The sequence below is a fragment of the Doryrhamphus excisus genome, chromosome 8 (assembly GCF_030265055.1).
Source record: "Doryrhamphus excisus isolate RoL2022-K1 chromosome 8, RoL_Dexc_1.0, whole genome shotgun sequence".
Lineage (NCBI taxonomy): Eukaryota > Metazoa > Chordata > Actinopteri > Syngnathiformes > Syngnathidae > Doryrhamphus > Doryrhamphus excisus.
The window spans coordinates 4,730,424-4,755,936 of record NC_080473.1 but is presented as its reverse complement, the minus strand read 5'-3'; the positions used below and the strand labels follow the sequence as shown (position 1 = coordinate 4,755,936).

The following is a 25,513-nucleotide window of genomic DNA, read 5'->3' as shown; positions in this document are numbered from 1 at the left end:
GGGGAAAACTCCAACCTTACAAAGATTATTTAAGAAGAAAGTTGAAATGTGCGGAAAATTACAAAAAATGGCAAAGCGCAAAGAGCAAAGTTGATACTAATAATTCGCTCTTTCGCCTTTATCACATAGCTGAGATGCAGTTTTCTTCTTGAAATATGTAACTTGAAAAGTACAACTTCTTCCAAATGTGTTGGTTGACAAAATATCATCACATTCTAAAGTGAGATGGCAATGGGTACGCCAGTGGGACATGAAGAGAATGCAATTCAATATTTGTTGAAGTGAGGATTTTCCACTAGCTGACTCAGTTCTCGAGAGCTGCTGATGTTTATTTATCCGACAGCTCTGCATTTAAAAGTATGTGTCACTCAAACTAAGGCATCACCCCCCCCCCCACCCGCATTTCCACTGTTGCTACTTCAAGGTTGCATCTTTGATATATTGTTTATTTCAAAATGAGTTGAGTGTAGCTACCCACACTGCTGGTCCTTGTTGTGGGTAAATGCCAAGCTCTCCAAAACCGCTCCAGGCTGGTTACATTTAAAAAGGCAGACGGCGCCAGGTGCTTCTGTAAAGTTCCCAAAAAATTTCCTGACACCAGCTGACACTGGCTGGCATGACATCTTACTGAAAAACAACAAAAATGACAATTTATATAATATATAATATCGCTGATCAGCAATCATTTATAGGACAATTATCGTCGAGTACAATTGGTTATCGTGACAGCCCTACATGTACAGCATTGGATACAGTTTGCGTCAGTAAATGAGACACAGTGACGGATAGGAAAAGTGCTCACCACTGCTCGGCAAACGTGTACAAGGCACAGCGCTCCCTGATGCAATCAGGCATGGCTTTGCATGCATGTGAACGTTTCTGCTCTATTTCCCGTTTGATTTTTTTTTTTAAATATATATATTTTTTCTCCGTAAGTACTAGTCGTCATCATGCTCCCTGATCACACTCTGCTGGATACTTGACTCAGCCATTAAATCACCCCCTCGTCTCAGCAGCACAAACCGGCGTAGCGTTTGGGGGTTATGCTGTCACTGTCCTTGACCGCTGGGCAAGCAGCCAACCTGACTGGTTCGTATCCCATCCCCCGTTAGAATCTCCCTCCGAAGACTCTTAAACTGGTCACAAGCCTAAGGTGGAGAAATGCATAACAAGCCGGGTTACTATCACAATGTTAAGGGTCTGGAAATACGACTTGTGGTAGTTCAGTCTGCACCTACACTACCGCTCAAATGTTTGGGATCACTTGCAAATGTCTTTGTTTTCCAAAGAAAAACACATTTTCGTGCATTTCACAATTTTTTTTTCCATTTCACAAACAATTTAAATGAATCAGATGATTTTCAAAGAAGGATCTGCATTTTTGCATTGAGGCCTACTATCAACAACTGCCGTCTGCATCAATCTCCTGTTATGGCTGTTAATCCATCATTTTATAAGGCTAATAGATGATTAGAAAAGCCATCTAAAAATCTAAACTAAAACTAAAATCTCTTACCATGCTGTTAACTACTCCCTTCAGAGAGCAGCACAAACTGGGTCTAACAAGGACAGAAAAACGCTGCACAACTGTGCAAGAGAGTGTGTAGTTTAAGACAAAGATGCCTCACAGCTGCACTAAATAGTAGCCATCAAACACCAGTGTCAGCATCAACAGTGAAGCGGCGACTTCCGGATGCTGGACTTCATAGCAGGACTGCCAAGAAAAAGCCATATCTCAGACTGGACCAAAAAACATTTCCAAGTGATCCCAAACTTTTGAGCAGTAGTTTATTACTTAAATGAAGCACCATGCCTTTTTAATAGCAGCTCTTTAACTGTTCACTAATATAATTGCTAAATATTTGAAAAGGGTGAAATCCTCCTTCCAAAAGGTTTAATTTTCCTTGCCAGAGAAGTGATATTACACAGTACAAATATGAATGTGAAAGCAAATGAATGAAGGCCACCAGATGGAAGGACAGCCCCTATCCTAAGCACCTGCTGCAGCTGTGCCGATCAACTATCAATTGTTTTCACCCAATGCAAGTTCCAGCTGCATCATATAAAAAACGCACTACTGTATAGACAACGCCAACACAATAACCAAAGCCAGGTTGGTTTAGATCCCAGCTGACAGCAAAACGATCCAATCATACCCTTTGGCCATCCATGTTTGCAATAGCTATATTCCTGTTTATTGTTATGACAACTTCTAAGCAAATACCTTGGTGATGATGCACAGTTTCAGAGTTTCTGTGTCAGAGGCCCGCTCATGTGTGCGCCCATGTTGCCGACAACAAACCTTGTTTTCGTTATCAAAAGGTCCGATAGTTACGTTTTATGACAGCTTTGTCATCTCGTTTCCGTCGCTCTGTGTTATTGGCACATGAAATAAGGCTATTGCTACGCAATACAGCTTTTTTTCTATCACAGAAGACCTTAGAACTAGTACTAGATGTTCTATGACTGACTCGGTCCATCACCATGCAAATACCGATAGAAGCAAATCGTTTATTATTCTTAATTAATGTAGTAATTCATGTATGCACTTGAATGTGTTTCCGGGGGGGGATGTCATTTTGACACGCATATGTGGAGCTTAGTTCAAAAGACTAACAAATGCAATGGCTGTTTGCCAGTTATATTAGTACAGGGGTGTCCAAGCTGCGTTTTATCGCATCAAATTCTAAAAGTATAATTTCACAAGATTTATCAAAACAGCAAAAATTGAAAAATCAGCAGTAATTTGACAGGAATAAAGTCAAAATATTAAGAGAAATATGTAATTAACAAGAAAATGTAAGCTTATGAGAGTATTGTTGTAATAATATGAGTTTGATATTTTATTTTAAATAATGAATAACATTGTGATTTTTTGAAAATTAGGAAAATGTAATCTTGCAAGATTGTGAGATGAAATATTTGGGACAAAAAACAGCAAAAATGGGGGAAAAAAAGTTTGTCTCTCTTAGGCAAACTTGCCAATTAAAATTAATGAATGAATTGACGATTAATACTTTATCTAATTAATCCACAACTATTTTGGTATTTGATCAATCATTTTATTTTAATGTAAAATGTAAATATCCTTGATTTAATGTTCTCACAGGTGAATTTTTATATTTCCGTAGTAGTCTATGAAAGTCAATTGATTTTCTTGATTTTTCATGTAAAACTAAATATATTAACAGCCATCAGCTTTGATTTTGGAAAATAGTGATCAACATTTTTGCCTCTTTTCTGATATGTTATGGGCCTCATATTGATTTGGTCCGCCTGGAACATGACCATTTACCAGATTAATCATACAAGTGTTGGATTAATCGACTCAGAAATTAATCATTAGTTGCAGCCCTACACCACAGTGGAACCTTGGTTTTCATCATTAAGCTGTTAAATTGTCCAAAAACCGAGGCAATTCTTCCCAAAGGAAGTAATGTAAATTTAATTAATATGTTACAGACATCAAATAACATGAACTAAAATGGATTTTAGAGAGAATGATCGTTTTAAATGATGACAAGACTTTCTTTGGCCCCATGGCGAGTTATTTAGAAGCCTCACTCAATGTAAAAATGCCTGGACAGTAAGTCAACAACACACTGGCTGCTTTATTCGGGCACTTGAGTTCAAGGAACAATACAGTACAGGGAACATGGACTAGTTTGCTATGTGCAATATTGTCCTGTGGCAAAATTTTTGACAAAAAAAAACAATTCATACAAAAACTGGGGCACACGAGGTTTGACTGTTTTATGATGTCTAAAGTGACTAATTAGTTTAGCATTTCACATTGCAAAGATCGCACTAGATTTGTTTGCGAGAGCTAACAGCCCTCTCATGGTTACTTCATACAGTACCTCAAGTGCCAACCTTGATCATTTCAAGCTGATGATTTTACAAGAAAAGCATCATTTCACTCAGCTGAATCTAATTGGGAGTTTAACACCCCGTGGTTAACTATGACTTATCCTTATTAAAATTATCAGCACAGTGCTTTAAGTTTCCATTTAAAGGTAAAATGCATAGAAAAGTACATGTCCCCTATTAAATGCCGCTCCGCTTCCTGCTAGATTGTAAATCGTCATTTCCTTTTATTATTTGACATAAGCCCTGAGCTGCAACATTTTCGGGACAGGAATGAATCAAGCATGAGTCGTCTGCATAGCGCAGGCTGAAACCGAGCTCATGAGATGACTAAGAACATGGAAGCCTTGAGGGGGGCCAAGTAAAGTCCCCAAGAGACACATAAGGGCGATTTCCACCAGCAACAAAGCTTAGTCAGCGCAAGACATGAGCGTGCACGGGGAAGTCTTGAGGGCCACACAGAAGGGCAAAATACACAAGGACAAAAACACGTGGACATGTCGTCGTCCTCACCGTATGAACACTTGACATAACACGTGTTAGCTACCACGATTAAAAGAAACCTTGTGGAAATAAGACCAGGCATGCTAATTACTTCTGACCACACGAACGCAGGGGAATGCATGTGGGGGGGGAAAAAAAACGGCTAATGATGTCTTCATCCCATTAAGTCAGCATGCACAGTAGCAGGAAGTGTCTCACCGAAAATGGACTACAACTTTAATTATGTTATTAAGTGCTCTTTTATGTTTCTACTTAGATGGGTTAAAAGGTCTAAAAGGGTATTTCCATACTAGATGTCTGGATGGGCCAGGATTACATTCAGTAATCAGTGCTATTGATCCACCTACCTGTAAGTGATCTTATAAAGTATTAATATACAGTATATACGAAGGCTAAATGTTATGTACACTACCGCTCAAAAGTTTGGGATGACTTGGAAATGTTTTTGTCCAGTCTGAGATATGGCTTTTTCTTGGCAGTCCTGCTATGAAGTCCAGCATCCTGAAGTCGCCGCTTCACTGTTGATACTGACACTGGTGTTTGATGGCTACTATTTAGTGCAGCTGTGAGGCATCTTTGTCTTAAACTACACACTCTCTTGCACAGTTGTGCATCGTTTTTCTGTCCTTGTTAGACCCAGTTTGTGCTGCTCTCTGAAGGGAGTAGTTAACAGCATGGTAAGAGATTTTAGTTTTAGTTTAGATTTTTAGATGGCTTTTCTAATCATCTATTAGCCTTATAAAATGATGGACTTGGATTAGCAGCCATACCAGGAGATTGATGCAGAGGACTGACAGTTGTTGATAGTAGGCCTCTATGCAAAAATGTAGATCTTTCTTTGAAAATGAATTTGAATTGTTTGTGAAATGGAAAAAATTGTTTGTGAAATGCATGAAAATGTGTTTTTCTTTGAAAAACAAAGAAATTTGCAAGCGATCCCAAACATTTGAACGGTAGTATACTTTCTTGCTTATTGACAGCTAGCAAAACATGAATGCTAAAAGTTATGTTAGATCCTAAAGATGTAAGCGCTCTTGACGGCATAACGTGAGTATAGGCCAACCCCATGTTCTTATGCTACTAAACCCCAAAAGTTTGACCTTGTAAGTCGGACTGGCTTGTCTAATGTTGCAAACACTTGTACTTGAGTAAACTGTACAATGATCCCTTGTTTATCAAAACTGATTGGTTCCAGACCCAACTGTGAAAAGTGAATTTCCATCAAGAAGGAATTCTTATTTTTAAAAGGAATATTTTTTAGTTACAGCAATGAACATGAAATAACACCGCTACAGTCACGTTTATACTGGTATTGCACAATATTAGTACACATAACACCATTTGAAACGTAAATACGATTCCAGTAAATGTGTTATGGTGGCACGGACAGGAAGTGGCATCAGTGGTTCAGAGTTTCATCGTGGTATGGCTTACGGCTGCAACAGTAGCCCATCTTTTGATGGAATAGGCTGTATTCAACCATGAAACAGCATGACTTTTAATGTTTATATATAAACAGAAATTTGATGTGCAACGGATGACTGCGTTAGCAAGCTAATAGGGTGCTAACGAGCACAAAAAAAAAAACGAGAACGCAGTTTGGCACACATTGTATTACTAACACAACAATAATAAATTTATATATTACAAATAAAAACACAAGTCATATTGGACGCTAACCGGAAAATGAATGCAACATTTTTGTCAGGACAATTTATGTTGACATCTCTATTGAAAAGCCAGCCTTTCAAGAAATGCTGCAAACATTTGACGGACAGTACAAATTGCATATGAGACATGTCACAAATGGCACCTTACATAGGGAAAGATGGCAATACAGGAAATTATTCTGACGGTAAATTCCAGACTTCTGCACCCACCAAATTTAATTAAGAAATCCTTGTTTATAAGCCTCAGGTGTCCACGCTGTAACAAGGGATATTTACACAGAACCCTACCACCCAGACCTTGCAATCCTACCAACACTCGACTGCTCCCAGCATCAATGGTTAGTGCCGGTGCTGAGATGTTAGTTCAGCGGAATTCAACAGCTGCTGCGGTCCAAACACTAAACAGAAGCTGTAATAATTCTACAGTGGATCAAACTCACTTAAGATTTGTCAGATTAAAAAAGTCCACTGCATAAGATGTGTTATTAACGTCCACTTCACCAGTCAAATTCCCTGACTCTGTGTTCTCAGCATCATGGGAATTGTAGTTATTTTAGCCATAAACTAGCCACGCCATTGTTTAAGCGTTTTAGTTTGTCATCCAAAATTTATAGTAAAAGACAAACATTCGTAAGAAGTACAAACTAGGCCATTAATATCCAGAGGGAATAATAACAAAAGTCTCAGAGCCCTCTCTTGTGCAGCAACATAAGAGACGCTGAATTTACTGTCCTTCTATTTTTAAATCACTTTTGCACACGACTGTGGAGATCGAGCAGGAATAGTGTGTCCATTTTTTTTCTGTTGAAAGTTCAAACCTTTCACTTTTTCACCTCTCTCAAATTCTGAATAAAGTGAGTTGTGGCTGTGTTCGAAACCGCATACTGACTACTACATAGTACTTCATAGTACTTCCATGCCCATACTATCCACACTCCATACTGCATACCCAATCCATCTGGCAGTATGCAAAGTGTTTACACTACAGCGTACTACATGATAACCCACAATGCATTGCGCTCCTACCCGAGCCGAAATCGGCAGGCTGAAGCTGATTTCACTTTAGCCCAAAACTCTTTAAATACATGACTTTGAGTTTTTTTGTTGTTTTTTTTTTTTTAATCAGGCGAGAAAGTGGCCATTCAGATCCAGAGTATGACAATTATTTGTCCAAATACCAACCGTTTACAATTTAGTTCGGACGAATTCGGCAAAATTTAAGCTAGCCGAAGTGAGCGACGCACTTCCGGTTATTTTGACAAAATGAAACACCTCTTACTTTTCTCATACAAAAAAACATAGTGATAAATCACTGCTTTTACTTTGAAAACAAGAAGCAAACCAACTCACAATATATCCTGCTTGACACCGCCATTTGGTCCATCCTGCTGCTCAGTGTTCAGCCGTTTGTAGGTTGGTTTTTTTTCGCGGTGATGTCACATTGCATTGCATCTTGGGTAATTTGGGTATGACTAGTAAGCTGAAAATACATACTCAACATTTCCGGCAAATGCAGTATGCATCCGGGAACTTCTCGCATACTCAAAAATCGCATACTGCCAGTGTAGACACGCTGCATACTCAAAGAGTTAGTATGAGTAGTAGGTAAGTATGCGGTTTATGACGTATGATGGCCAAGGATTCAGCTACATCCATCACCTTTAATCAGGTTTGATTCACAATGAGGAACAAAAGTAGATATTGCCGTATATGAGGGGTCATATTTTTAGACTTTGACACAGGCCAACTGAAAATGGATTGTGGGCTGCATGCTATAAAATGAATTGAAGAGTTGAACATGAAAGCAATGGCTTTTCTACCAGCGTTTACCAGCTGCTCTGCAGCTTTGGCCTTTTCTCAATTTGTGTACAAGCATGAATAATTTACTGATGTCATTCTCCGTATTTCTTTTCATTTCTCTGTGTTTACCTGTTCACCGTGGATGTGTGTGTACTCCATATCTTTTGTGTGTGTGTGTGTGTTCACCCGTCTGCCTGACTCGGTATAGGGATGACGTGCCAAGCAAGAAGCTCCTACCTGGACACAGAAGTGCTTTGGGGCTACCGATTCACACCCGTTCTCTCTCTGGAGAAGGGCTTCTATGAGGTCGACTACAATAACTTCCACGACGTCTACGAGACCAACACCCCCACCTGCAGCGCCAAGGAGATGGCCGCCAAGCTCCGGGAAGGGCCACTATTGCCTCAGCTGTCATTGCTCAGCCCGGAACCAAAAATGCATTCTTTTGATCCTCTAAACCGCCTGTCCGACTTGGACCCACTAAGTCAGGACGAGGACAAGGAGGAGAGGGAATCAGGAGGCGATAGAGGAGAGACCAATGGCTCAGCGGCTGCTTTGGAAGAGACGCCCTTTGCCGATGGACTACCTGACTGATAAGCCATTAATGGCCAGCTTGTTCCATTGCAAGGACACTTTCATGCAATACTCCTCTACTAGAGTGTCAATCTATAGTATAGATTGGTTTTTAGACACTGTACTGTAAGTACCGACACACATACGTACAGCATCTATATCTTCACTTCAAACTTGGTGGTGCCGATTGTCTTTTTATAATCCTATAATCATGTCCACTTGCTACAATTGCAGTTGTGTGAGGGAAACGCCATCTGAAGATTACAGGTTATCCGGCACTTTATGGATACACCATTGCTCTGATTTTAAAGAGTATTGATTGATTTCAACAAAGCTAATGCGTCTGAAAGACAGCTTCTCTGCAGTGATGGAAGAAAACAGTTTCCATCCCCTGCTTCCTGTTCACTGGAATATGTAAGGCTAATAGTTTGCTCATAGGAAAACATAGGAAGCCATCCAAATGCAACCGATATGCAGTTTTCTTTTTCAAATCCCTGTCTTTAGTGTAGCGTATATCGTCATTTATGTGTGACTAATTGTCTCTGTCGCACACACCGGGAGCTTTGCCCCAAAATAAGCCAGCTTGTACCTCATTCTATGCTCATTTTCAGGGTAATTAGCTGCAACACAGGCTGGTAAAAGAAGACAATGCAACTGAGTGACTGACTGATTTTATTTCTTCCCCTCGCAATTGTGAAGTGCCATTTACTTAAAAGCTGCGGTGGTAAATTACAAGTGGACAGCGGTTACCATGCACTTCTTAGTTGACAAAAGACCAAACTCATGCCAATTAATACGTATATGTGCTGGAAGCTAACAAACCTTGTCTGTAGCATAAACATCATGTCTTCAACTAGTGTTGCGGTCAAGACTATGGATCCTTTTCTTGTTTTATGATTATTTTATAATGGAAATGGATTAATCAACCCCCATTCTCCACAAACCAAGAAATTGCCTGCTAACTAACAAACAGATGGCTGCAGGAAATAACTGTAGCAATGGCGTAGGCCAGACCAGAGGTTTTCAAAGTGTGGTACAGCAAGACCTCCCTCGGAGAATATGATACAATTGGCCTATGTCAACTCCACAAAAACAGATTTTCTGGAGAATAACCCCAGACACTGTTTATTCACTCTCACTGCGGGAAATAAAAATCTATTCATTTTGCCTTTGAACACAACCGAAGTTAGCTCAGCAGGTTTGAAAAATATGGTTTTCTTTATTTTATGCCTCCCTTGAAGTGTGTAAAGCGCAGTGTATGGCACATTCTCAAACCCGCCGACTAAGAGCTGCATTCTTTCATTATTTTCATTAAAAAAACATGTAAAACAATAACTACACAATGTTAAATTCATGAAAAATAGTACAGTGAAAAGTGATAACGATCGTGATGACTGGACACATAATTTTTTAGGTATGAAAATGTAATTAACTTCAAGTTTTATTCACGCGGAATAATTTAGTTGCATAACGATAACCCAGCTTCTTGCATCGCAGCGGGTGTGCAGCATTCAAAGCTAATGTAAACACGTGTGATGGCGGCAGACACAAAAAGCAACAATTGTTGTGGATGGATTGAATGGATTAAATTTTTCCACATTTCCTGTACTTATTTCAACATGATCTGTGTAGCAGAAACAGCGCATCAATAAATAAATTGTTTGACTGGATGCAATTTTGTTTAATATCAGAGCCACTCAAAATCAAATCAAACAAAACCACCAAGTTTCAATCTGCCATCATTATAGTTCAATACCGTAACAATTTTAATTTCCATTTAACCTACAACTAATAATTTCAAAATGTACATGCAATCAAAAGATCTTTGCAAAGATCTCTGCAGGTTCAGAGAACGTGTCGTATGGCAATGATACAGACAGTAGAAATTAAGCCATTGCTCACTCAGATTGTGATTGACGTCCAGTTGTACACTCTTTCTTGAAACCCACCTCTCGGTTAACAAAACGGTACTGTGACTTTCAGTATTACATTAGGAGGAAATGGCGGCAGTTTGATCGCTGTAGATCACCTAGCTATTGCTGCTGGCTGATGCATGTTGTGGCTCTGGATTTTATACAAAATGTATTTTTCAAATGGTCTACGAAATGCTGGATGAGACACACGATGACAATGAAATGCTCCATGTATATTTTATTCCAAATGGAGTCCCACTTGCAACAATGCAACTGTCAATGATGATCTCATCTTGTGTCGATCATCATGAATATTTGCCTTTTTTCGTCATGGTTCCCTTCGGTCCTCACCCTATTACTTGAAGTGTTCTTTGTCTTTCCACATTTTCCGTCTCTTCACTTGTTTCCTTCCTTGTGTTCTGTTCAACGGCCCTTGTGGTGGCTTATGGAGACGGACAGTAGCAACTGACTGACTTGATTTGAGACTGCCTGCATGAGGTGACCCCTAGACGTCCTCGACTTCGGAATATGTTTAATACAGCGACATTAAAAGATACAGGGTATTTTCTAGGCATGCAAAACGAAAACAATTTCTACAATATACAAAAGTCATGATTTTAATATCCAGCTTTCATTTATTGAAATAAATTATAGATCCATAATCATGTTTGAATCCTTCCAACGCACCAGTCAATTGTTTTACAGATGCTTGTCCAATCAGTTCATTTATTTTCACTGTGACATTATTGCGTTAGATTCCATTTGCTAGGTTTGTTGTTAGAGAGTGCTCATCTTTCATTGCAGGAATGTCATCTGTTTTATGCGTGTTCTCATGGGAATAAACATAATACGACCAAAAGAACAACATGTTCTGTGTTCATCCATCAGTGAACATATTTTTTTCCCAGATTATTATGCAAACAAGGAATAGAAATGACCTTAATTTAAAAGAGCATGACATAGCATGGTGGTGTAACAAATTGACAAAGCTCCGGGTGAGCAAAATATACCTGAAAACTGGATTTGCGGTGCATGACAAGATCAGTATAGCACTATCTTGTCTTGAGGAAAAAAACTCATACAGTGAAGGCTTTGGGGAAGAAATATGTGTGATAAGAACAACATTGTCTCCCACTTTTTCTTGTATTTGATTTTTTTGGGGCGGTCAAGTGCATGCTGGGGAAAAGTGGATACATTTCAGAAGGAACATTATCTGTGTCCCTTTCTGAAGTCTAACAGTCGCATGGGTTCTGAAGGATTAAAACAGAAGTCAGCAGCATCCCTGAGTCAGCTTTGTGTGCCATGGAAGCTACTTTTACACCAGGGATGGGCGATATGGACTAAAATCCCTTTTGCAATAAACACTCCTGATGAAATTTGAATGTGAAAAAATAACACTGGGCGATTATATGATCGTGATCACCATAAATTTCAGGTCAAGTACAAGGATCAGCTGTGAGCATACAGTATTTACTTCAAACATGGTGGAAAAGTATGTGATAAGATTTGATCTTTTTCTGCACCACTTACAAGTTGCCACAGAGGTAAACAGAATGACCAAACGTGGAGCTAAACCCACAGAGGTTACTCTGCGTCGGCTGCGTGGCCATGGTTTGGGTTTGGGCAAGTGATGTTTAGCAAATCAAGTCAATGTGCAAGGTATGGCCTCAAAAACTGGCAACACGAGAAACCTGATTAATAATTTCATGTAATACCACACAAGTGATTATGCAGACAGAGAAAATGCGAGCAGTCTGCAGAAGGCGCCGGACCAAGGCAGCAATCAAAAATACCAGATGGTTTAATAAAACAATCATGATAATCGAGATTGGATGATATGAAAAAATATTGATATAATTTTTTTGTTTGCCACAAAATAGCTGGCAACATTTGGTGCTGTACATATATATATGTTTTTCCAATTAAAAGCTAATAATTCTTGGAATAGTGCCATGCCAACAGTAAAAACGGGCAAACATGGCAGAAGTCAGTATCATTTTTGGATGGTAAAACAAATTTGTTATAATTGCTGCCCCCTCTGACTTCTGCTGATTTGTCGGACAGCTTACACACAAACCGAGTCCAATCTTGTACCGGCCTTTTTCACCTGCTCTGTTCCCTGTCAGCCTGTTTGCTTGTAGTTTGTTTCGCTCAATATTGCTGGTATATCAGCCAGATTGCGGCATCAACATGCATTATCTCGATAAGGCCAAATGTACGTAGTTTCTATCGCTCATTACAGGTTTACACATAAATGTTGTCAAAGTAGATTAATGCTCCTACCTAGCAACAGTGGAGACGCGAGGAGGACTTTTAACAAGCGCAGCAGTCAAAAAAAAAAAAAAGAAACATGATATTACATTTGGTGGGGAGGGGAGGGTCGTCCAAATTCACATAATCACAGCGCTGTGCTGTCAAGGCTATTTCTGTCTGAGCTATTACATTTGGAAGGCAGATCGTCAGCAAGATGGCAGTCCCTGATTCAAAATTGAATAATGCACGATGGTAATATAATGCATCTGATGAATGACATGTTGAGATCGGTACCCGTGGCAGGTGCAAGAGGGTGCTCATGTTGAGTGTTGTGCAAGAGAGACATGATGGGTTACGATACAGTTGGGGGGGAAATAATTATTTTATCCGCGCTGTTTTGTAAGTGGACATGCAGAGGCCATAAATGGTTTTTAGCAGGTTTATTTTAACAAAGACACAATCAATCAACAAAAAACGAAGTAAAAGCTAAAAGGTCGTATTTGAGCCGCAAGAAAACTGTGGCTTAGTATGTAGTAGGCATCACAAAGTTTCAGCTCCCTCTACAGATTTTCAATAGAATTAAGGTGTGCAGACTGGGGCTGTGTTCGAAACCGCATACTAACTACTACATACTTCCATGCCCATACTATCCACACTCCAAACTGCATACTCAATCCATCAGACAGTATACAAAGCATTTACACTACAGCGTACTACATGATAACCCACAATGCATTGCACTCCTACCCGAGCCGAAATACATAGATAAGCTGAAGCTGATTTCACTTTAGCTCTAAACTCTTTAAATACATCACTTTATTGAGATTTTTTTTTTTTTTAAATCAGGCGAGAAAGTGTCCGTTTAGATCCCGAGTATGCCATTTATTTGTCCAAAAAAAAGCTAGCTGAAGTGAGCCACGCACTTTCGGTTATTTTCACAAAATTAAACACCCCCTTACTTCTCTCATACAAAAAAAACCATAACGATAAATCACTGCTTTTACTTTGAAAACAAACTCACAATATATCCTGCTGCTGCTGCTGCTTCAGTGTTGTTCAATGTTTTTTTTTACGTGGTGACATCACATCGCGTTGCATCCTGGGTAATATGGGTATGAGTAGTAAGCTGATGATTCATACTCAACATTTCTGGCGAATGCAGTATGCATCCAGGAACTTCTCACATACTCAAAAAAATCGCATACTGCCAATGTAAACACACTGAGTTAGTATGAGGTAAGTATGCGGTTTCGAACACAGCCTAGGTCACGCAAAGATCTTAAGGTGCTTATTCTTGAACCATTCCTTGGTCCCCTTGGCTGTACGTTTTGGGTCACCGTTAGGCTAGAAGACCGATCCACGAAATATGTAATGTAATCACATTACATTGTCCAAAGATCTTTCAGTGAATAGTTGAGGTTTTCATCGGCCAACTTTAGACTGCTTTGTACATTGAGCAGAGAAACTGCAGGATTTCAGTCGATTGCGGAAAAGTGTGCTCAAATAAATATTTCCCCCAAGGTATATGTTCCAGGGAATCACAAACAAAGACACCTCTGGGTTAGTTTACTTTCACTTTAAGAATGATGGTGGAGTAGGGGGAGCATGGCGCCGACAGTTAGCAATGATCTCTCAGGGCAAGGTCTTAGCCCGAATGTTAGAGATAATTAAGTGGGGCCCTGGAGCAGTTGCAATTTGAATCTCCCCTGTGCCTCCTGACCTTGGTCCCAACGCTAATAGGGAAGGACGGCTAACGCTATTTCAAACGGTAGCTATATATTATGTACTGCAGCATTAGTTCATGGTAATCAGTTGATCAGTTGTACTCTTTGTTTTCGATCTACAGAGGCGCTGCTTTTTTTTTTTTCATGAATAAAATATTTTGTCACGCTGGGCTGTAGATGTTATTTGCTCATGAGTAAAACACACCCATACAAAAGTGTAACATTGAACCACTGTTCTCTCGCTCTCTCTCTCGCTCCATTGCTAGTTAATACACGAGTCTTCTCCTTTAAATTATGCATGCATGTGGAAAAAGATGGAAGCACATGAGGCCATTAACATGTGTCGTCGGAATAAAACAGCTGCAGAAGAAAAAGACAATACTTGCCGGAGGATTATGGCAACACAAAGGAAAGAGCGTGAGCTTGATTCACATTAACACATCCAATTTCTACATTTTTATATTTCACCTAACAATTTTCCATTGTTTGTGGAATTGTGCAGCCCAAAACGGGGTTGTTTTGATTGTTCACTCATCTGCCCTTTATTGCCAATGAACTGACCTTGCTGTGACTGCTTCTCTCACAGCCACAAGAAGTAAGGTTTCATGCACAATTCCCCTCCTTCTACTTTAAATTACCTGGATGACAAAGATGCATTTACACTGCATCATCACATGCATCCCCATGAAAAAAAAACCCTCAAGAGCTTCCTGGAAAGTATTTTCCCTCCAACAAAAGAGGTACTGTAAGCCCCGGGAATCGAAAGTGAACATGCATGGAAAGCTCGGGTATAAAAGCAGCTTCTGACAGAGGCGTCCAACCAATCAGGAGAGGTACTAAGGTGATGCAATTTAAGACAACATTCAAAAAGGGAGAAAATGTGCTCACATCAACAAAAGTGGGACTACCCTCACAGATAAAGAGTGTTGCTGTATTTTGTCCCAATGCAACTATACAGAAAATATAAGAACATGCAATCTCACCACATTAGAAAACACGGTGCCTTGCACACAGATCAAACAGTGGCTGCTAGAAAGACAGAGTCGTGACTAAAAGCTTCAGAAGACAGAGAAACCTTTGCCTTCATCATGGAGGCAAACAGAGCTTTTTGCCTTTGATGGCACTTTCTATCGCCTCACAGAGTGCATCTTTCCAAATTTCAGCTGCAGAGAAGCACAGATGAAAACAAAACCATTTCCCAGCACAGACACTTTGCCGACTCCTAATTTTGACTTGGTAAACATTATGGGTTTTCACAATTTCTCGACGGCATGCCTCATCTTGGCCTCCTGTAATATACCAGTGATGGAGACAAGACTGGATTTACTGTTTCACTTTAAATTCTCCGCCTATTAAAGTGGATAACGGCATACAATGTAAATTATATATGGGAGCAATCAGGAAACCACATGAATTAAAAAGCAATATAAGGGCTGTATTAAATACTCTGCCTTTTACAAAAGGTAATTGCTATTTGAGGTATTAATCAGGGATTCTTGATATTTATTTACGATTATTTTCAATGTGGATTTATCTGTAGTTTGTGCACACCTGGAGGTAATGACTCAAGTTGGATTTGACAAACTGTACCTATTGATTCACCTTAACCAAGTACTACTATTACCAAAACATGTTAAAAAAAATAGCAGTACAAACTGTGGCTCCAAGATCCCAGATCGCTTTAGCCCTCAAGTAGTCTTTGTTTGCACTTTTAAAATGCAGTGGCGATAGGAACAAGCCCCAGACCGGGTGTCGTAGCAATGCTGGCGTTGCAGGTTGCTGATAGCTTGATGTTCTTTACCGTCACAGCAGAATTTGGCTAAATGTCTTCCGCTGAAACAAAGTCCCATGTGATCGACGGAATTTTTGTTTATAAGTGAGCTCAGGGGAAGTTACAGACAACGTGTCTGCAGGACGCCAGAGAAAACGAGGGCTTGGTTTGCTGAGCCAAACCCACCTGCAGCACATTAACTGTAAACTTGCTTCAATATGTTTATTATGGTAGTTGTTAAGGGTGTAATGGCACATTGCTGAATTTATTTTACAGACATAACTAACAATAGTGCCAAGTAAAAGCTCTGAATCACAAAAAGCACCTCAAAGGCTCCTGATACTTAGCCTTTCCTGTGAAATATTTAAAATGGACAAACACAAGTGGATAAGAACGGCAAAGGCAATTGGCTGGCAACCAGTCCAGGGAGTACCTCGCCTCTCGCCCAAAGTCAGCTGGGATAGGCTCCAGCATATCCCCATGACCCTGAATATAAGAGGTTTAGGGAATGGATTTCATTTGTTCATTCATTTTCTACCGCTTATCCTTACGAGGGTCGCTGGAGCCTATCCCAGCTGTCTTCGGGCAAGAGGCAGGGTACACCCAGGACTGGTGGCCAGCCAATCCCAGGGCACATATAGACAAACAACCATTCACACTCACATTCGTACCTATGGACAATTTGGAGTCGCCAATTAACCTAGCATGTTTTTGGAATATAAACATGCAAACTCCACACAGAGATGGACGAGGGTGGAATTGAACTTGTTGCTACCTCAGCTGTCCGTAAAAGCGATTGGTTGTCTTTATTTTGAACACCAAATAACAAAAGGATTGCACCATGAGTCATTCTTACGCTTAGAATTGGTTATTGATTAAGCAAAACCACAAAACAAAATCAATGCTTTTCTATCATTTCTTTTTTCACTTGAAAGTAAAAACATGAATGCCATTATTTGAGCCTTCATGTTTGAGAAATGTAAAATGAAGAAAACGAAAGCTAGCACTGCAAGTTAAAGGCTACTCAATCTTCCTCTGTAGCCCAATGAAGTGGCAAATTGGTTGGGTATGAATTGTTGGTACCATCAAGCAATGCAGAGCAGAAGTGTGGACAACCCACTTTCTTCTTAGGCTTTTTTTTTAACTCACAAGCGCCTTCTTACATAAAGACCATTTGGAAAAACTGCAAGAATTTACATGTTGCACTGTTGGATCTTGAGGAGGTTCTCAATCGGGCTTCAAAATGCAATAAGAAGAAACGGGAGTGAGAGGAACCGTTTTTTTTTCCAGTAAGCAACATCTCGCAAAAAAATATATAGTTCATCACCTGATCTAAAGTTTGGCCTTCAAAAGCCAAAATCTTGGCAAAAATGTGTCATTTCCCATCGGTTATTCACACGGTCACAACCTCTTGATGGCAAAGACAAAAAAGCTTTCTCACAGTTGGAATGCTGAGCTGCATAAGCAAGACCTCTTGTGGCGCACCGTTGCGACTGAGGTTAAAACACACTAAGACTGTCTTCTTAAATTATGCTGAAGGTTATGACACAAAAGGGGTCAAGTAGTAGATCCCAAAAAATGCAACCAGCTGGGTTTTTGTGAGCTATGATTTTAAACTTTTGATGAGCTGATGAACAGCCTTTTTGAGTTTAATGGCCATTTCTTCTTGTGCCTTTTGAACTACTTAAACCCCTTATGATCCAATAGTGCAAAATGCAAATTGTTCACATTTTCCAGTGGTCTTAAAATGTATATTCTCTGATAGAAGCAAGAGTGGAGTCCATGAAATATTCACAAATAAGGCATGCAAGAATCTACAGGACATCTCTGCGAGCAAACAAAATTAGAATCACTGATTTAGGAAACTGCATTACCTCATGGGCAGATAAGCTAGTGCGGCATATTTATCTCACGGATAAATTCCACCCATTCCCCTGCTCAGTGAGTAGGTAACCCCTGTGACTCCTCTCGGTCTCCTACGCACCAAAACAACACGAGAATAGGAAGAGAGTGCTGTCCGGTTCTCACCTACCTGTGGATGACTAATTTGTTGCAGGGCAAATACAGCATCACGGCACACACACACACACACAAGCATGTGATGCCATTTGGGCTTTCACACCAATAGTTTCCTTTAAAATGATCACAACAATGTCAACGGGAAGAAGGTTTGCGGTAGTGGTGGTGATAATATACCCAGGGTGCAGCCAGGGATTCTGGGCCCCATGAAAAACAACAACACAAAGAAATCTCCTCATTTAATTAACTTTTAAATAGCACTCATCATAAATATGTTGGAAAAAAAAAAATCAGTTTCGACACTGATTGGCCAATAATGATGGGTATCGGAAACCCTGACTGGAGTACACCTCGTTGTCATATATCACAAGCTTTGAACACGAGTCGCTTCCATTTATGGTAAACACTTGCATGCTTTTCCGACGCCAAGGTACTCCAGGTGCTTTGACACTGTTAACGCCTTTACTTGCTGATGATGCACAACTATCAGCTTCAGTTCAGTTCAGTATATTGCCCAAGGATACTTTCACATGATCGACGGCGATCATGACGGCGGATCAAACTCGCAACCTTCAGGTCGGGAGACGACCATGCCGCCCTCAAACTGTATTTTAGGTAAATAAACAGCCTGGCTATAATTAGAGCACTTATTGCATGAAATATTTGTTGTGTCTCAATGTTGAATTATGCTGAATTGACATAATTTCAACCAGAGCGATGGTCTCCTTTGGGCCATGGCATTTACATGCATCTGTGACCTGCTTTGTGCTACAACACTTCATGCATAAGGCAGCGAGCCTTTATGATTCATATACAATCACATCAAGTGTACAGCACAACACACGCCGTTTCAATGCACACACAGCAGGCCAATGAGAGATGGCCGGTGGGAACAGCGCTCAGCATCTGACTCTCTTCATGCAAAGTGCGCCAGCGAGCCTCTGTTCAAGACTGTTTTTAAGTCCCGGGCGATTTCCACGTCTTTTGACACACGTGCTTCCTTGTCACCGTGTGTCCTCCCTGCAGCCAAGCTTGTTTTGCCCGTGACCTTTCAGCAGATTCCCCTGGCATCACTGCAGCCCGCAGTCATTTGCAGTTTGCTCCGTCACAAGCAGCATAGTAAACGCTTCCAAACGGGGTCGTAAACGGCATGTTGGGCACTGGCATCGCACCCTTTGAGACATCGACAACAGCGTGTCGTCATCATGATAACATTCAAAGGGCTGCTCATCAACAACACCCTTTTACATGGATTCGTTTGTTTGCCCTTCAGCTTGGGATCAGGGCTATATTTAGACAAAAGAAGTATGCTAATGAGCTTCTGGAAGGCATATCTGACAGCTTCTAACACACACTCTGCCAAGCCCATAATCTTTACCCCAAATTCTGGCTTTCTATTTTTTCCCAGGTCACACTTACTGTGATCTAATTGTTGAAATGCTTGCATAAGCTGGAGATGGGTGTGCAGGGCGAGGGGAGTTCTCACGTTGTTCAGGTGCTGAAGTGCATCTCAATTTGACACCTAGCAAAGAGAAGGAAATGTATTACATAACTAGCATCTCTGACGAGAATTCAAAAAAAAAACCTATTTGCTGTCAATCTGCAGTGTTTTTAATAAAACTTAAGGCTCTATCGGGTTGTAAGGCTCTTCTCGCTTGGCTTCCTGATGTGATGAAGACAAGCAAAGTCCGCCTGTTTCATCTAAAATTGATACCACTTTCAGGACAGCCGGTTTTTCTTATTTAGGATGAGAAAGTAAGGGGAAAAAAACATTAAAGCATAAAAAAAACATATTGGACAATAATAGATGGTACATATAAATGAGGGAGTTGGCAGTAGGAAGACTGGGCTCGCTGTTTCTAATTAGGAGTCAATTTCTAAAATCCATGGGTGCTATTTTTAAACCCCTGTAAATCGCTTATCTGTAAGCATCTGGATTAGTCTGAGAAAAAGGAAAGAAGCAAGTATTTGAATGCCGACATCAAGGAAGGATCTTCAAGGAAGATCCAAAGTTAAACATTTGTCTTCCAAGTTCTAATTTCAAAATAAAATAGAGTAATACCTAAGAGTGTTGTATTACGTACGATTCAAGATTGTCATTTGCCATAAGGCATTCATATGCATGCTAAAATAAATATGCACTAAAATAAATGCGTTTTATATATATATATATATATACACACACACACACACACACACACCGTATTTTCTGGACTATAAGTCGCTCTGGAGTATAAGTCGCACAAAGACAAAAATGAATAATTACGTATGTAGTACATAATCACATAATTACTTGACCAAAACAGACGTCACATAAGGCAAGTTCTAACAATAAAAGAATAGAGAACAGGCTGAATAGGTATAAGATATGCTAACACATACATATGCTTATTCAGCTACACAAAAAATAAACATGAACAGAAAAGGTGTGCCGTGTTTATGTAACATAAACAGTTTTTTCATTTATAAGTCGCTCTGGAGTATAAGTCGCAGGAACAGCCAATCTATGAAAAAAAGTGCGACTTATAGTCCGGAAATACGGTATATAAAGATAATTCAAATACCTTCAGATATATCGTTTACAAAAAGTTGTCGAGGATTTTTTTCCACGTTTTACAAGCAATAACCCCAAAACAACAAGAAACTTGGAAAAACACAAGGCCAAAGTCGCTTATAATAAGCGAATCTGGCAACGCTGACCACAATGATTTGTTTACATGTGACGTAACAGGTTACCTGCGCTGACAGAAACATAATCACCTTCTAGTGCCTCACTGAGGCTCAAATCTGTAATTGTGTTTTTTAAAAAAATGATCAAGAAAAATGGTAAATGATAGATTTTAGTCGTTTTTACCTGTCAACATAAATGCAAAATAATGCTACTGCATTCATTTCTAATACAGTCCTATAATTTAGCAATGCCATTTGCAATGCTAACCATCAAAAGTGGCTTAAACGTGTCCAAAACATATGTTTGGAAGCTGCCATTTTTTTGCATTTCCAAACCAATTATTGCACGTGGACTGATCAAGCCATGCAGGTGCAAGTGTTTACATAATGCATCCACATCCATCATGCTTCCCGACTCCACTTTTTTCCTCGACTGGCCACGTGGATATTCTGACACAGAGAAGCCATTGACTAGCATCCATCTAAAATATACGACAGGCCGTAAAGTCAGCTTTTTGCATTATAACCTTTATCACCTGCCAATACACCTCCTCTGGCAAATGAGGCAAAGCCCAGTCTGACTTAAAGTGTCGGAATGCTTCTTCCGTCCCAACCCTGCAAAACATTCACTGAACTGACTGAAAATTAATAGGAAGAGACAACTAATTAGTATGGGCAATGTTCTTAAAAAAAACTACTTTCCAACTTGTCACGAGTGTAAAAATATGTTAACCGCTGTTATTATTAATTATGCATGTACCAATAGATTAGTCGACTTATATAAATGAGGTGGAATTTATGACTACCTGATTATGTAACTGAGGCAAAATGATGGTTGCAATACTACGGTCTAAAATAAATATTAAAATAAGGTTAAAGGAGGCTGCAAGGCGGACGAGTGGTTACCCCGCAGGCCAGGAGACTAGGAGACCCGAGGTCGATTTTACCCTCGGGCATCTCTGTGTGGAGTTTGCATTTCCCCGTGCATGCGTGGGTTTTCTCCAGGTAAACATGCTAAAAACATGCTAGGTTAATTGGAGACTCCAAATTGTCCATAGGTATGAATGAGAGTGTGAATGGTTGTTTGTCTATATGTGCCCTGTGATTGGCTGGCGACCAGTCCAGGGTGTACCCCGACAGCTGGGATAGGCTCCCGCACCCCTGCGACTCTTGTGAGGATAAGCTGTAGTAAATGAATGGTTAAAGGAAACTAAAAATAATAATAAATCATGAAATAAAAAAATACATTTTTAACACTTTAACACTTAAAACATCCATGTTGAAAAGTTTAAAATTAATATGGAAACTATTTTTAAAAATAACTGGTTAGTTCATTTGATAAGTAGTAATACTTATTGATATTTAGTCAAATACCCATTAGTAAGTATTACTAAAAATATAAAATCCCAACCCAAAAGAACAGCCAATTCTAACCCAGTTCCTGTTTATGTGTTGCTGCAAGGACTCAGCTGCAAAGGGGATTTAATTAGCAATGGATGACCTCCTGTGGGACCATCTTAGCATAGTCCAAAATGGACGACTAAAGTGTATTCACGCATTCTACTTGCAAATGTTGATGTTACCTTTATATCATCGGGTATCCAGGCGTTTCTTGAGGCAATCTTTTTTTTTAATCACCATGGAAACCAACTTTCTTGAGCATGTGGTCATTTCAGGCGGCGTTCAGAATGACTTGTGCAGTCTGCATACACCGTCTTGTTCACATCGTTATTTTTCTCTTTTTTAAGCGCTCACATCCCCACTGGGCAGATGTGAAGGAGCTGTCAGCCATCTGCTGAGTGACAGAACCATCAGGGAAATGTCATGTGATTTGACGAGCTCACCGCACCTCGTACAGAAGGGGGGGAGGACTTGAACACATGCTGTAATTGAAGGGTGTTTCCAGCTTAGTGCAATGTAAAATCCATGCACAGTTTTGTGTTCAAACATGCGCATGACGCCAACCCTGCTGTGAATTTTCACTGAAAGCCCACACAACACCGTTTCACAACTCAATCCGTACAAAAAGAGAGTTTATTCTCATTTTAGCAGAGTCTGCAGTGTGTTCCAGCTCTAAATGATTTAAATGCAGGCCCACTTCTATCTCAACTTTAGCAAAGATAGTTAGACATACACAACGGCAAGTAAACAAAATGCAGTTCATGATCTGTGTGGGTTGCTTCTCCGTGTCTCCCAGTGGGTGGAAATGCTAAGAGGGCTCAGTTTAATTTCAAATTTTAAGCAGAAGCTGTCCAATACAAAGAACACACCTCTTCTCACCACTTTAGGTACCAACTTCCAGATAATGCTCACCTAATATAGATTATTATTATTAAATTATTTTGTTGCTCTGCTCACAAGAAGTGAAAACATAAAAACACAACAGAACCAGGAAGTGCGACGAAGGCTAGCTCCAATTCCAATTCACTCCACAGGAATAATATATAAAATATTACGTATAGACCCTGAATTGGGACATGAATACAGTATACAGTAAGCAGCACAGTATTACTGCTTCATTTATTTATTGTGTATACTGTTTTATTACTGTATTTCATGTTATTCATGGGTTCTGTGTCCAGTGTGAGTGAATTCAATTTACCTGTGATCTGACCTACACCAAAATTAGACGGAACAAGTTTGTAACCCAAAGACCACCATGGACTACTATTCCCAAGTTGTAAATAAACGTGTTTGATAATATACATTTATAGCTTCAATACTGTTAATTATGAAGAAATGTCCAACTGATGTCCAGTTTACTTAACAGTACCAATAAAGTTATGCTTTAGTCTATTCAACTGTACAATATGTAGAATATAATAAAATATAAGTCCCAAAACCTATTTTTAAAAATCGTATACTGAATAAATATATATTGTACACTCACTGACTGCTTCTTTGCAGGCAAAGTCTGTAGTTGCTCCTCGTTTCTCTTCCAACAGCAAGTCCTTTCCTGCAGCCATGGAGGCTAATGCTAACAGTTATATAAGATCAGTCAAATTCTCCTTGTGTCCCTTTAATCCACTTCAAGGCTGATAATTATGCTCTTGTATGTATATATGCACCACTTATTTGGCCACCGTCGACCACTGTGAGTTTAAATACATATAATAAATCGATCTAAACTGATCTTATCTTGCTAACTGCTACAGTTGTAATACAGTTGTGGATGCTGACAGCTAATCACGAGAAGCGATGACGTCATCACACTCCTGCCCATCCGCCAAAGGTAATTAGACTTCCGGCTCCCAAAACAAGTTAGGCCAGGGTTGGCTAAATGAATCATTAGCCAATCAGAATACAGGATCTTGGGACTTGGGTTTTGTGCCAGCCAATCATGTTCAGTTGTATTTTTTTTCACCGTTGCAAACCACAATGATAAGTAAACTGCTAACGGACTTTAGTGTTGAGCTTAACACCTTTTTCATCATTGGAGCGGTTTTCATTCATATATTTAAGTCGACTTGTGAATTGATGGCCAATTTGGTAACAGTTTGAAGTTCTGAGTTACTTTTAAATGACAATAATAGGCGAGACAGTAGCAACCAAAGAACAGGTGTGTGTTGAGATCGTTCACTCCCCCATTCTGATGATTGGAGCTAGCCAAAAATACGTTTGAATATTCAGTCCTTTTCCCAAATATAAACAATCTAAAGTAGACACTGTATGTTGTCAAGCCTATTTAAATAATAAATGCGTATTATAAACTTCCGCAAGGGATATTTACAGTTATTTGGCAACACTGAAATCCGATCTGATGCAAGCTCATAAAATAGAGTAGTACAATAAGGGAGAGAGAAAGAATATAAGAAACAATAAGACTATAAGAAACAATTACATGCGGCAATGAAAAGGTCTAAAATTGTGAATTCTCAATATTATAATAATAATACATGTTCCAACAGCTTTCAGTCATATGCAGATAGATGGCTGTGCACAAAATATTGGGATGATACACTACCCTGTCACCTTTTACATGTACATTAGGCCTACATCATGTTTCTGAAGATATCGTGCACAGATTGAAATAGTTAAAAATAACACAAAGGCACAGGAAATTCTGCTGCAAACACACTTTTATTTCTTTTTGAATCATGACATCACACAAGCATCATTTGCTAAACCTTGCTGTGTCTGTTTGCGTGTGTGGGCAAGGGAAAGACGTGTGTTTATGTAAACGTCTTTGTCCATGCTAATTAATTGGGACAGGAACCAAGGGAGAGTCCATCTCCAGCTGCTACTCCCTGCCTCTGTACCCCAGGGTTAACAGGCCCCTTAGAGACCAATACACTTGCATTGTGCACACACACTTATACTGAGAGGGTTAGATGGGGGGGGGGGTGTCTCAAATGTAGTGAGAACAAGACAGATGAAGAATAGAAGTGTAGTCCAAAGTGACATTTTGCAGCTCTCGCATTCTAATTGTGAAAACAGGCCCGCAGGTTACAACGAAGGCGGCGTGGTGGTGAATACAAAGTCGTACTGGCGTCTCACTATGCGTCATCATCATCTCTGTGCGTTTGACATCCCTGCAGTGCTTTTTAAAAAGCATTTGTGCCTGTCTTACAATTGTAAAATGAATTTAACCACTGTGGAATAAAACTTCAATAAATGAAATACAGCGGAAACCTTGGTTAGTGTCATGAATCCATTCCGGAATGCCCCGACTCCAACTGAAACTAAACTGCCAAAATGTTAACATGTTATATGCTATGCTCTGATGCTATGCTAACTTTTCGGCTAGCT

The 25,513-nt window shown here is 39.7% G+C and overlaps 1 protein-coding gene and 1 long non-coding RNA gene across 4 annotated transcripts in view; one reads left to right on the top strand and one right to left on the bottom strand.

The window, feature by feature from the left end:
* The window catches only part of kcnj5 (potassium inwardly rectifying channel subfamily J member 5), a 32,273-nt gene extending 16,106 nt beyond the window's left edge, over positions 1 to 16,167 (top strand). For both annotated transcript variants that reach the window (XM_058080203.1, XM_058080202.1), the window contains one exon: positions 8,050 to 16,167. In XM_058080203.1, coding sequence (XP_057936186.1) covers positions 8,050 to 8,435 — 386 coding nt within the window. In that variant the 3' untranslated portion in view covers positions 8,436 to 16,167. The remainder of the gene's footprint in view (positions 1 to 8,049) is intronic.
* LOC131134684 (uncharacterized) overlaps positions 1 to 23,983 on the bottom strand; it is a 68,022-nt gene extending 44,039 nt beyond the window's left edge. For both annotated transcript variants that reach the window (XR_009131454.1, XR_009131455.1), the window contains exons 1-2: positions 23,655 to 23,983; positions 19,514 to 19,616 (exon numbers count right to left, since the gene is read on the bottom strand). This is a non-coding gene — a long non-coding RNA (uncharacterized LOC131134684). The remainder of the gene's footprint in view (positions 1 to 19,513; positions 19,617 to 23,654) is intronic.
* Positions 23,984 to 25,513: the final 1,530 nt, after the last annotated feature.